This window comes from Anguilla rostrata, chromosome 5 (assembly GCF_018555375.3).
Source record: "Anguilla rostrata isolate EN2019 chromosome 5, ASM1855537v3, whole genome shotgun sequence".
NCBI lineage: Eukaryota > Metazoa > Chordata > Actinopteri > Anguilliformes > Anguillidae > Anguilla > Anguilla rostrata.
Genome location: NC_057937.1, coordinates 23,881,449 through 23,895,520, shown reverse-complemented (window position 1 = coordinate 23,895,520; position 14,072 = coordinate 23,881,449). Strand labels below are relative to the sequence as shown.

The 14,072-nt window shown below is 40.4% G+C and overlaps 1 protein-coding gene across 2 annotated transcripts in view; it reads right to left on the bottom strand.

The window, feature by feature from the left end:
- Positions 1 to 14,072, bottom strand: part of trip4 (thyroid hormone receptor interactor 4) — a 104,846-nt gene that overhangs the window by 47,828 nt on the left and 42,946 nt on the right. For both annotated transcript variants that reach the window (XM_064337937.1, XM_064337938.1), the window contains exons 6-7: positions 7,257 to 7,380; positions 6,730 to 6,945 (exon numbers count right to left, since the gene is read on the bottom strand). In XM_064337937.1, coding sequence (XP_064194007.1) covers positions 6,730 to 6,945; positions 7,257 to 7,380 — 340 coding nt within the window. The remainder of the gene's footprint in view (positions 1 to 6,729; positions 6,946 to 7,256; positions 7,381 to 14,072) is intronic.

Here is a 14,072-nt window from a genome sequence, read left to right as displayed (position 1 = left end):
GCAGTAGCTGTAGTATTACTCCAGGCTGGAAGCCTGGAGTGAAGGAGTAGCTGCAAGGGCACTACTCTAGAACCAGATAACACTGTCAGTGAGGGCGACTTCATTTGGGACTCTGTAGACAGACATAGGGTGAAAATGAGGCCTGTGGCCTACCTGTCAACATGGCAGGACTTTGTAGCTACTGGCCTGCCATGCTGCCTGCAAGCTCTGGACTGTGCAAGCTGGGCAGTGGAGGTAGCAGAGCTCACTGATTTGGTTGTTGAATCTCATTCTTGTTGAATTGCTAAACACTGGAAGGCTTCTGTTACAAAAGGCGAGCTAAGTGGGAGGCTAACCTCCTACCTACCTATGCACCTATGGTGGTGCATGACACCAGGATCAACCCAGCGGAGCTGTTCAGTACACAAGGGAAACCTCATCACTGCCCACTGAATAAAGAGGATGAGGATGGCCTGGCCTAACATTTTTGTTGATGAGTCTCACATGTACATTGACGAAACCGTTTCCAGCCTGGGCTATGGTGATCAAAGATTCCGAAATGTGTACAGTTTCTGTTCAATGAGGATAACTACCAGCTAATTTAAGAGCACAAGTAGGTGAGTTGCTAGCTCTTACTAAAGCATGTGAGCATGAGGAGGTTCAGCGAGTTAATTTCTAGACAGACATTAGATATGTTCGGGGGTGGTCCACAATTTAATGAAACGTTGAGAACACCACGATTTATCACATCTGGGGGCCAACTAATCAAAAACCATGATCATGTGGATGCGACTAGCTTACACTGTTGATTTGCCCATAGAGCTAGCTGTCATCAAAGTCTGTGCATCAGATATTATTTACCAGAAAAAAGAGTAAGCTGACACAACAACCAAGGCCACGGTGAACAACAAGACACAAAAAGGGGGTGGAGGATTGTTCACACCCAATGTTTTCTGTTGATCACAAATCAGCATCAGGCCCTAACCGCACTAACCTCCTGGAATTGCACAGTACAGAGGACAATCAGGAAATAGAACTATGGGCAAAGGGTGGGTGTTACGTTCCATTGCTCTGAGTCTGTGTGCATGTCTCAACTCTGTAGGTGGAGCTGATTACGGCTTGATTGCCTGACAATGTGCACCTGTGTCCACCTAAGTCAACTGGATAAAGCCTGAAAACACCTCAGTTGAAGGGGGCTTTTTAGAGATTTTTAGAAGCTTGCCATGGACCAGCACGTGGGGGCTGTACTAAGGCCTGTACAACCCCGACCGCAGCACGGATACCCACACAAGAAATTCCGTGGTGGGGGGTGCCCCAGCACATAGACTCTGACTAAGGAACTAATTTCACAGGCAAGGTAAAGAAATAAATATGTAATGGTAATCACAGATCAATTTTCAAGGTCACAGCAGCACAAAGGGGAAGCCTAAAGACTTCACCGCTGGATCACAGTCAAGAGACTGGGTCTGTACCAGCAAGCATGTGAAGGCCGAGGGACGTGACAGGTAAAGCCTGCTCCTCTCTCAGAGGATTAAACACCATTGTTATAAGCCTATTTTGTTACTGCTGAAATGGAAAACAAGGAAAAGATTTTTCATTCAGCATGACAGCCCTTCTACGTGCATGTCATTGGACAATATTAACATCTTTTGGAGCATCTGAGCATCTGTTCTGAGCACTGAAGGACAATTGTTTGCCAGCTGACAGTTTGATTTCCTGCATGCACGTGAGTCAGAACCTAAAGTTATAGGAGGAGATGTAGTGACACAGGTGAAGCTAATAGACCGTGTTCAGCATAATTTGGGGTAATGGGAAGCCTGTATCTAACTGCTAAGGAACAACTGTTTAATATCAACAGAAGTAACTAATGTTTTTCTTCATTCTGCGGATGGCATCTTGATCAATTTGGTGGTATTTCAGTTTGATATCACCATGTACAATGCGACTTGTGTAATGACATGAGCAGTGCGAATAAGAATTAAGCAGTAAGAATTACATGACATATTTCAGATTGGACTGGGAATTTAGGGGGGGATTTGATTGAGGCTTTTCAATTCATTAAGGGAATCAACACAGAGAACTACAAGAGATTCTTCAAGTTGAGTTCTGTTAGAAGAACAAGGGGATATAAAGGGAAATTAGCACAAGGTAAATTCCATACAGAAGTTAGTAAGAATTTTACACAGAGAGTAGTCAATGTGTGCAATAGCCTGACAGGTCACGTAGTACAGGCAGAAACTGGTAGTTTTCAAGACCAGGCCTGATTTGATGCTACAGTAGATACTTTCTAGTCTATAGGTAATCAGAGGTACAATTTAGTCAGGAAAATGCATTGTTGCATTTGGGCAACAACTGCCTGTTGGGCTGAATAGCCTGTTCTCATCATTATGTTATCATTATATCATTGTTTGACATAATATGAAACTCATCAACTCATTCACGAGACAGTCCTCTAAAAAGACAATAAAGAAAGTTGATACTCCAAAAAATATGCCAATAGAAATCGATGCGGGAATGGCTTATCACAAAATTACTAATAACTCTGAAATGTTTTGACAAGTTCATTAAATTTGGCAGCTAAATTGGAACTCAGAACCTGAGCCCAACCATAATGTATTGCCCCAACTGAGTCATGTGGTGGCACTATAGAGCAGAACTTAAAAAAAATGTATTCAGAAATTCACCAAAAATTATTGTTTACTTGCAGACATTTAAAACTTGTGTGAGTGATTTATTTCCCCATCTGGAACATATATCTACCTCACTTATTGTCATTTTCCCCCATCCCAAGTATTGGCCAAACCACATGGGTGAAACCTATGAAATGGCACAGTATTACAGGGTACCGCCCTTTGGCCTCTGCATGATTTTTCCACTGGTTGGCTGCATGTTTAGTGGCATATTATTGGCTGTGTGTGCTTGCAGCAACCATAAGTCCTAGAGCAACCAAATTTGGCAGGTGGGTTCCTATGGCCCCCCACTACTCAGGCACTAAAAATCACCTATGTCGGCCAGATGGTGGCGCTATAACAAAGGGTTTTGCGTAAAAGGCCGTAACTCCCACACCATAAGTTAGATCAACACAAAACTTCATCTACCTATGCATCTGAGCGTGCTCTACAACTTTGCCATTGGCACCACCTATGTCCGCCATATTGTTTGCCTGCCATTTAAACTTTTTCCTTGGGGCGTGGAAGCTGTCTCCGCTAAAATGTCTGAGGCTCAGCAACCATAAGTTGTAGACCAACCAAATTTGGTAGGTGGGTTCCTATGGCCCCCCACTACTCAGGCACTAAAAATCACCTATGTCGGCCAGATGGTGGCGCTATAACAAAGGGTCATGTTTAAAAGGTCATAACTCCCACACCGTGAGTCAGATCAACACAAAACTTCATCGACCGATGCATCTGAATGTGCTCTACAACTTTGCCATTGGGAGCACCTATGTCCGCCATATTGTTTGCCCGCCATTTGGACTTTTTTATTAGTTGGGGTGCGGAAGAGCTGGAGCTCCAAATCTAGGTGTTACGACATCTAGTAAACTTCATTACGGCAAGCGACATCCATGGCGACACAAGTAATCCGACACCGTAGGGTCTAGTTTTTATCAGTGAGGGGAGGGTCTGAACGTCGGGGAAGCAATGGAAGACAGTGCCAGCCAGAGTGCATGTATAATTACTTTTCTTGAGCATGGATCCATTTGAAGACAGTATCGAATGAGTTCGTTCAGTCTTTAAATCTGTCATTATGCTGAGAAATAGCTAAACCATTTTATTGGTAGGTTTTGAGTTTCTGTGCAAACGCGCGAAAACACGCTGGTATAATAAAACAATGATGGCAATACATGTATAGTCCGCTTCGTTCCGTTGCTACCATAACATAACAAACTATCTTGTGTCTACAGCTGCAGTTTCTCGCTGCAATTTCTAATATTGAATATAAACAAAAGACGCAATTTATGCTGTAGTCTGCCAATGTCTAAATATATAATACGGTACTCCGAGCGCAGGTAGCAGGGGTGGCGAGTTGATATTTTGTTTTTTGTTACTAAAAGTTTGTTAGTAAAAGCTTTTTGAGAGGATGAATCATTACTTTTCTTTGGCATGGATCCATTTGAAGACAATATCGGGTGAGTTCGTTTAGTCTTAATCCGTCATTATGCTGAGAGAAATCGTATTCTTAGTTTAATCTCTAAATTGACTGTAAGCTTAGGGTTGTAACTAGGTAGTTGTTTCGTAGGTGACTTAACTAGTCTTAACTATTGCTTGTATTTTTGCATAGACTGCGTTGTTGCTGTTCTTGTTTGTGTTTGTGTTAATCAGTTTAACCTACAGGGTCCAAATTGAACTATGCGGTTGTTCCCTGCATTTGGAACGGTAGGCTACTGCCCTCTAGGGTTTTCGACACACTTGTTCCTGGTTATGGTTATACACTTTGTTGTACGTCGCTCTGGATAAGAGCGTCTGCCAAATGCCTGTAATGTAATGTAATGTAATATTTCGTAGCAACAAGATAAACCCAACATTTTCCCTAAAATATGCCAATACAGCAGTGAAAACGCTGCTCATTGAATAACGAAATAAGCAAGACAAAGTTTTTTTTAATTATACCATGTCATTCCACAGTCAATATCTGGGACTAAACATTGAATAAATATACAATCTTACCACTGGTTTTACGCGTAGAGATGTCCCTTTTGAATAACTGAAATTTTTCTTATCTGCCAATGTCTAAATAAATAATACGGTAGGCTACTCTGCGTGCAGCATGCAGGTCGCGAGTTAATATTTCGTCTTTTGTTTCGTTTTTTCTCAATGGCATATTTATTATTTGAAATGTGTATTTATGTGTTATTATTCTATCTGTCTCTGTGGCGCTCTGAAATGTGCATTCTCTGCTAAGCTGAGCAATGGATTGGAATATGTGTCTGACAGTGTTGCACGGTATACCAAAACTTCAGCACTTTCCTGGTACTTAAAAAAAAAAAAAAAAGAAACGGTTCGGTATTAGAATATTCGGTAGTTTTGAGTCAAATGTAAAAGCCAGGGAAATTTGTCTCCCTGATTGACAGGATGAAAAGTGTAATTTGTCAGAATCTTCGCTAGATGGCAGTAGCAACTAAGGTTGCCAAGTGAGGTGACCTGCGCTTGTGCATTCACTTTGCTGATACAGCGCAAGCTTCCACTCAGTTGACTTCAGTAGCAATGGGTGTTCTAATTTGTAAATATTTTATTATAGGAAGATGCTGTATTGTTATTAAAATATGCTGTTTTTAGATCTATTTAAAAGTGAAAGACCTGTTTAAAGATTTAGTTTACAATTGTTAAATTTTTGAAATATATTTAATATATTTTTCTATTGTTTAGTGTTGTAACACTATAGGCCTATGCTTATTAATATGCTGAACAGGCTTAAAAGGTTGTTAATAAACCAGGTTTTTAATAAACCGTAAATTCGAAAATCAGGTCAACCCTTCGGGGCATTACGTTTCTGATCTATTAAGGTAATTTCAATATCGTTAGGTACCGATTATTGAATCAGTATTGCTTCAGAATCGAGAATCGTGATACTAAACCTGGTATCGGTATCAAAGTCTATCAAAGATTTTGGTACCATGACAACACTAGTGTGACACTTTTTTTAGTTGTGGCATGGAAGTGTTGCAGCTGTACATACACGCTGGGCCATCTAAGTGTTACGACATAGTAAAGGCCTTTACAAGAAGCGGCCAGGACACATCCATGGCGACGCAACTGTCGACCGACAGCGTCTCTTAGCACAAAATTGGCCATAAGTCATCAATTTTTTATACAATCATCATGATATTCCGTATATATGTTGGGTGAAGGTATATGATCATGAGGACAAAGCCATTTTAAAATCGCTCCATAGGGAGCGCGATGGTACCAATGCTTGGACCCCTCCCAACGCCGCTTGCGGCTTTAATTATTATTAAGTTTCTTCTGCCATCGCTACATTTTCACCCCCTTCCCATACTCAAAAACTCACAAAATTTGGCAGGCATGCTCGGTATTTATTATGCATGACATCGCGTGTGAGATGCGGGCGTGCGTTTTTCTCCCCTCTTTCGTTCCTGCAGGAGCCTTCCGTTTCCTCAATTGTGCTGTGTGTTTGGGCAAATGCTAGGTTGTGTGTGTTATTTGAGAGAGTTGTGTTGTCTAAAATTTCGTCCTCCCTGGTTCACTTCAGAGACCAGTGTTAGGTAAGTTCCGGGGGCCCCTATACATGTGTTGACACGTAGGGTAAGGGCTCTGTCTAAGCACATTAGTTTAGTGGTGGTGTCGCCTCCTGTATTTATGACTGCTGGTCGCAGTTAGGTTAGTTAGACAAGTTTTGTTTTCTGTATTGTTAATTGGTTAGTTATATTACAAATTCGTAGTTAGGGTATTGTGTTTGTTATTTTCGGCACCACTCCCTTTTTTTTACTGGTCTCGGTTGTGTGTCTTGGCGTGTTTTATGTTTGGAAATGTCTGTAAATACTTGTAAATAGCCCCCCCCCCCCCCACACAGTAAAATCCCTTTCACCCTAGTCCACCTTATGTGTCTCTCATTGTTCTCACAAGAAAGCTTACATATTTAGTTACATCTGGTGCCGAACATCATTTTAAATATTGCACCCTTAACCCCTAGAAGGGTCATAACATAACATAACAGACAGACACCCTAGATAGCAATACTGGCTCAGGTCTGTTTTTATCTGCTGCAGTACCGGCTCAATTGTGTTTATACCTGCTGTAGTACTGGTTCAGGCTTTCTCCCTCTTCTAGCACCTGTCGGCCAGCAAAGTCCAATGTGATCTTCCTAGCCTTGCGAGATGCGTGGCGCAGCTCCAAAAGTTCCATCTCGCGCCTACACAGAGCCTCCCTCTCCCCTGGGGAAAGCCACTGGTTGGAGTCGGTAGAGAAGTAGTCCGATTCATCATCCAGCACCTGTGTACGCTGCACACTGACACATACAAACACGCGCAAATCATACAAAGACTATGCACACAGATTATCCCTGTACGGTGACAGGTGGTTTGTACCTGTGAAAGCTGCAATTGTTGGGTCATACCCAAGCTGTAACTGGTGGGCAGTACTTGTTCTGGCTGTGATTGCTGGGTAATACTAACACTGTGATTTATGGGATGCATCTTTGTCATGTTTGGTTGGATGTACTTGCACCGTAATTGTCAGGTTGCACCCAAGCTGTGGAATGTACATACCTGTTCAGGCTGGGATTATTGGCGTGCAACTTTGGTGACTGGTGAACTGTACCTGTTCTTGTCGAATTCCAACAGCTTGTCTCTGTGTTGGAGTGCTTTCTCCAGCCCCACTTTCATCTGTTCCTCTTCATGCGGCAGGATTTCCTTCTCTGCAGTATCACTCTGCCGGACATGGTCTGTCACGAACGCACAAACACATGCAGACACAAATATGCAAACGTATTCTCATAAAAACACACACAGATGGAGAGACACACATAGGCCTACCTAAACCCACAATCAGAAACACACAATGACTGAAAGAGACAGTCACACATTGTAAGATATCTAATCTTTAGATTATGGCCTTAGAGAGGGAAACCGTGAATTGTATACAATATTATATTGCTTCTAAGAATGTGGCTTTGCCCTCACTTACACAAGCATTAAAGTGAGTGTGATTGGGGCAATATAAAATCCGCTGATACCCTAATCTAGGCAGCCGATCTATGGGTCTCAGCTTCTGCAGAGTTTGTCTCAGAAGAGACAAACCAGAAGCCACAGGACACCACATTGAGGGTGAGAGACCCAGTGTGGAAGAATATGCAGTTTAATCATTGTTTCACATTATATACTTAACATATAAGTGATTAGAAATGTATTCTTTTAACAGTTTTCATGTGTTATGACTAAATTCCATATTTTTACCTTCCCGTGAGAAGAGAACATGATCTTTATTAAAATTCTTAAATCTTAAGCATGAGATAATGACATGTGCTTTGAGATACTCTATGCATTTCTGTTATGATTCAGGACGGTTCCATGAACAGGAGATGTGCCCCCCCATCCCACTTTCTCCCTCTCATGCTGCGAAATAACTGGGCCTGGTGTCTTATCTTAGTTTAAAAAAAAAAACTTTTTTAGCAGATGCTCTTATCCAGAGTGACTTACACAACTTTTTTTATTTTTTTATTTTTTTACATAGCATTTACATTGCATCCATTTATACAGCTGGATATATACTGAAGCAATTCAGGTTAAGTACCTTGCACAAGGGTACAACGGCAGTGTCCTATCCAGGATTCTAACCTATTACCTTTCGGTTACAAGCCCAGTTCCTTAGCCACTGTGCTACACTGCTGCCTAGTTATGTTTGCTAGTTATGTTAGCAAACTGAAAGGTCAAGGTTGCAGGAAAAGAAAGTGTCTTCGTGTTAATTATGAAGAAAGGTCATTTCTGGGAAATGGTTTGTTTTTTTGCAACCAAGTACAGAACCTAAATGATAAGATTCCCTATAAAAAGTGTGTTTCTTTGTGTGCTGAGTTCATTGCAGTATGCCGGGGAGCCCCAGTTGGTCCGCACATACTGTCTTTGTGCTCCTACAGACTCTGTATTAAAGCGCATGTGGTTTGAATTTATCATTGCTTTCAGTGTTTTAATTCAACATTTATGGAATTCACTACATCCGACCGAAACTACTGAAGAAACTGTGATAAGGTTTTCCTCCACACCTGCATGCCTAACATTTCACTTAAGATTTAATGCAATCTGTCATAAATGTGCCCCCCCCCCCCTTCCTTCCTTCGTACACCTTAACTCGGCATCACCCAATCAGACAAACATCCTCAAGCCATGCTGGGTAAGGTATTTAAGATGGCCACAGGAAAAAGTTGTTTTGTGTTGCGGTTGGTTTCAGAGCCTTGGAGAAGAAGAGTTTTTCTCTTTTTATTTTGGTGGTGGTTCCTTGGTTGTGTGTTTTAGCTGGTTTCCTCTCATCCTGTGGTGCTCTAACTGGAAGTGGGTGATACTTTGGCAAGGTCTCTTATCCATCTCTCTCTCTTTTCTGGTATTTCCAAATTACTTGTATAATGTTTTGTATAATGTCTTTCGTTTTGTATGTTAGCAGTAAGCCTGCATTCAATAAAGAAAATATGATTTCAATTCAATAATCTAATTGACTGCTTTGTACTAAATTCAATTGTTTAATCTTAAAACCTGATATAGAGCTTGTTTAGACTTGTTGGTTGATTCCATCAGTCTACTGTAGACTGACCTATCAATGAATTTGGTGATTTAATTGATAATTCTCATTTTCAACAATAATTATTAAATTAAATCACATAAAATATATTTTATATGTAGGTTAAGTGAGGGGTTCTAGCACGCAATATCGCTTGTGTTCAGTACCCAGAGTGCTGAACATTTTAAAAAGGACACTGACTGTTGGAACCGCTTGATTCTGAAAATAAAAATATTTTTAATTAATCTTTGCTTGTCCCACACTCCTGTGTTGTGTGCTCTGAAATTTGATCAGCCTTTTAAAATTGCTGTGAATGCAAGTGAAGCCAGTGCAGTTGCTGCGCTCCTTCAGAAAGATGGATTTGGAGTTGATCGTCCTATGGGCTATTTCTCCAAAAAGGTCAATCATTATCAGAGAAATTACTCCACCATTGAGAAGGAAACTCAGAATGAGAAGGCCCACATTCTGGCTTTGCAACACTTTGAGGTTTATGTTGCTGTCAGTCTGACATTGATACGAACGATAAGACAAATTTTCTTCATCGCAGTGCTAATCAGCAGTTGATGAGTTGGAGTTTATTTTTGCATGTATAAAATTTTGAGGTCAGGCATATTTGTGGCAAGGACAAATATGCTGTTGCCTCGTCTATTTTGCGTAATGGTCTTATTTTGCAATAAATTATTGAGTTTTGTTACTGCTTGCTGGTCAAGTTTCAGTGTATGCCACTGATTTATTTATTAAGGAGGGGAGGTGTGACATACTGTAATCTTTCCAGTAGCTAAGTGACTTAATTGATCATTAGCTACAGATGTGGGCGACAGCAGGAAACAAGACTGCAATGTGGAGCAGTCATAATCCATAAGGTTTTGGACCTGATTACTGCTTTCTAAGAACAGTGATTCAAGGTATGCAGATACTTCCTGCCTCTGTGTCCTAGGGCCTAAAACAAGTATCTGTGATTTATCTCCGTTAAACTGAAAAAAAGATTTGGGTCATCCACAGGTTAATATTCTTGATGCAGTCAATTAATAAGTTCACTGGACTGAATTCAGTAGGGGACATTAAAATGTACAGTTGTGTGGCATCTGCATAATTGTGGTAACACACATTGGGATGGCAGGTACAGTTGAGGCTAAAAGTTTACATACACCTAGGCTAAAGACATTCAAACTGAATTTTTCACAACTCCACATATTTGATGTTACCATACATTTCCTGTGTTAAGTCAATTAGGGTATCTACTTTATTTCCATAAGAGGTCATTTCAAAATAATAGCCAAGAGACAGATTTATTTAAGCTTTTATGCACTATATCAGATTTTCAGTGGGTCAAAAGTTTACATATACTTTAGCCGCGTTTCCACCAAAAGTACCCACTACTTTTCAAGGAACTAAAAGGTTCCTTCAGCCCATTGTTGTCTGCGTTTCCACTGCGGTCTAAAGTCCCGCGACGATTAGGCAAATTAGTCCTCTGAAGTATGAAAAATAGACGTCGTCATCGGTCCATCTGTCCTATGATTTCTTCTGTAACTCCATACTGCCACCGAAGTACGTTATTTTCCAATAACGGGACAGCCCAGATGGATTTATTCCACTTATACAACGGGTTACCAATAATGACTATATATGGCTACTTTTTATTTATTGATTTCTATCGACTTAATCACCTGAAATTGAAATATTTTTCCGCGGCCGTTTGGGCATATTATTTTACCGTTGTCAAGCAAAACTCTTGTTGGTGGTTCGACTTGGACCGTTGTTATGCAACAAACAGGATATAACGGACCAATATACAGATTGTAACTGTTTTATTATCCTCTCAAACACATTCATTATGTTTTATGCAAACATTCACTTTCATGTCGACATCTGAAGCGACAGAATGCATTCACATTCCACAAATAACTGGTAACAACATGTAGCTATAGCAGAAAACATGCACACGTTGTAAACAATTTTGGCTGTTGAATTGATTCATTCGACTCTCATCGTCATTTCCATATAATTGCAAAATGACAAGAATAAATAGAATGAAAACTCGGACTTGCGTGAAAATTTTAATTAATATTGCAGTGTACAGCCACCGTTTGTTTTCATCTTTTAAAATTACTGTTAGCAGAGCAGCTAAATAAATAGCTTACTTGAAGCGTGCCCTGCAGATGCAAACCATGCACCATAAATTAAGAGTACATATGTCTAGTCTTCCTGGTCTTTTTGTGGAATTGCAGAATCGCAGAGTAAAATTATGGTAGTTTGAAAAGCAAAAGGGACAATTACTAGAATTAACCTGTTATTTTACCCTGACAAAAAGTGTGGAAGGCGATTTTTTCCAGTATGCTTTTACTGTATCCCCGATGTAAATTACGCAGAACTACCGCATACCTCACATAACTGTATCAAACGTTTTGAGTCAATTAGCAACCGAATTAAACCGTTTGAATGTTTTGGTACGTAATATGCTGTCCCAGCACGAATTCTTAACATTTTATAAAACAAATACTAAAGCAAGAAAAGAACAGAAGAGCACACATTATAATTCCAAGACGTTGGCAGGCTATAACCAAAAGTAGCCTACTGCGCCGCATAACATACAAGTTTGATTTCAAGTTATTATGAAAATAAATCTGTTTGCAGCTGCAGATTTTTAAAAATGGCGGTTGAAATAAAACACTGCAAGTAGTCGACTAATCAGATATTTTCAGCGCTTGCGCCCCACCCCAAAAGTTCCGGTACTTTTGGAAAGTACTACCCCCTGAGTAGGGACTTTTTTGGGGGTAAAATAAAGTCCCCAGAACTTAATTTAGACCCTAGTTCCTGCGGTCGACATGCACTGAATTCCTCAAAAGGTTCCTAGTTCCGGGGTAAAGTTCCTGCGGTGGAAACGCAGCTTTTGTTAGTATTTGGTGGCATTTCCTTTTAATAGCTTAACTTGAATCAAATGCTTGGGGTAGCCTTCCACAAGCTTCTCACAATACTTTGCTGGAATTTTTTGCCCATTCCTCCTGACAGAACTGGTATAACTCAGTCAGGTTTGTGGGCCTCCTTGCTCGGACACGCTTTATCAGTTCAGTCCACAAAATGGGATTCAGGTCAGGGCTTTGTGATGGCCACTCCAATACTTCAACTTAGTTGTCATTAAGCCATTTTGTTACAACTTCGGAGGTATGCTTAGGATCATAGTCCTGCTGGAAGACTCAGTTGCGACCAAGCTTTAACTTTCTAGCTGATGTCGTGTTGCTTCAGTATTTCTAGATAATCCTCCTTCCTCATGATGCCATCTATTTTCTGAAGTGCACCAGTCCCTTTTCTAGCAAAACACCCGCACAACATGATGCTGCCACCCCCATGCTTCACAGTTGGGATGGTGTTCTTTGGATTAAATCTCACCTTTTTTCATACATACATAGGGCTGATCATTATGGCCAAACAGTTCAATTTTTGTTTCATCTGACCAGAGAACACTCCTCCAAAAGGCTAGGTCTTCGTCCTGGTGATCACCTGCAAACTTCATTCTGGCTTTGTTAGGCCGGTCTTGAAGTAGGGACTTCTTCATTGCGTGTCTTTCAGGCCATGGCAATGTAGGATTCTCTTAATGATGGGTGTAGATACTTTGGTACCTGATGTCTCCAACTCCTTCATCAGTTCCTGTGTTGTTGTCTTGGGGTTCAGTTGAACCTTTCGGACCAAAGTTCGTTCAGCCCTGGGAATTAATTTGTGCCTCCTTCCTGAACGATGCAGTGTGTGTGTGGTCCCAAGATTTTTATATTTGCATACAATTGTTTGCTTGTGGTACCTTCAGTTGTTTGGAAATTGCTCATAAGTTGCTTGGATTTTCCCCATGTTATCAAGGGCAAAAAGGCAGTGGCTCTAAAGGTAGGCCCTTAAATACAGCCACAAGTGCTAATGAACCTCCAGTTAACTCCTAATTATGACAATTGGCCAATCAGAAGCTTCTAAAAAGTCATTTTTATCAATTTCTGCAATCTTCCAAACTGTTTAAACAGACAGTCAACTTGGTGTATGTAAACGTTTGAACCACTGGAATTCTGATATAGTGAATTAAAGCTGAAATAAATCTGTCTCTAATCGATTCCTTTAAAATTATCTCTGATGTGAACAAAGTAATGCCCTAATTGACTTGCAAAAAGAAATGTATGCTAACATGAAATTTGCGGAGTTGTGAAAAAGTGAGTTTGAATAGCTTTAGCCTAGGTGTATGTAAACTTTTGGCCTCAACTGTATGCCATCACGCCAAGTTATGCCCTGTCGAGGCGGCATGCCCCACACCTATACAGCACCGAGAGTTTGGCACTGTTCATGGTTTCCTACAGAAATAACCACAATGTCCAAAGACTCTCAGCCCTTAAATACATTACTTTCTGTACCTTGTGATCCCATTTCAACAGACAGACTTCACAAACAACTTCAAACGTCCGTATAATAAAGCCCCAAACTTAGGGGATTTTGCATTTTTCGTCCTTCTTCTTCTTTTTCCTGCCTGATTAACTCATCACAATGCTCCAAGCCCATAAACAATATGTCTCCCCATTGGACATTTAGCTGTACCAGCCAATCAAAACATTACATGCACACACTAAATACACAAATACATTTTTGACCAAAAACATTCTAGCCTAAATTCTTTCAGGATCAAATCCCTCCCCAAATTTGTTATTTTGATGCAAGCTCATTTCTTTACTAATATTTCATAATTGCCTATTACTTTAAAACTATTGCTTTAGCAACTGTAACATCCTTGAGGGAACTCTATCATTTCACATGCAAACTCCACATAGTACTACTGTGACTATGGATGATTATCATTTTTAAAAATAATTAATTAATTATATTTAGGTTAAGTGAGGGGTT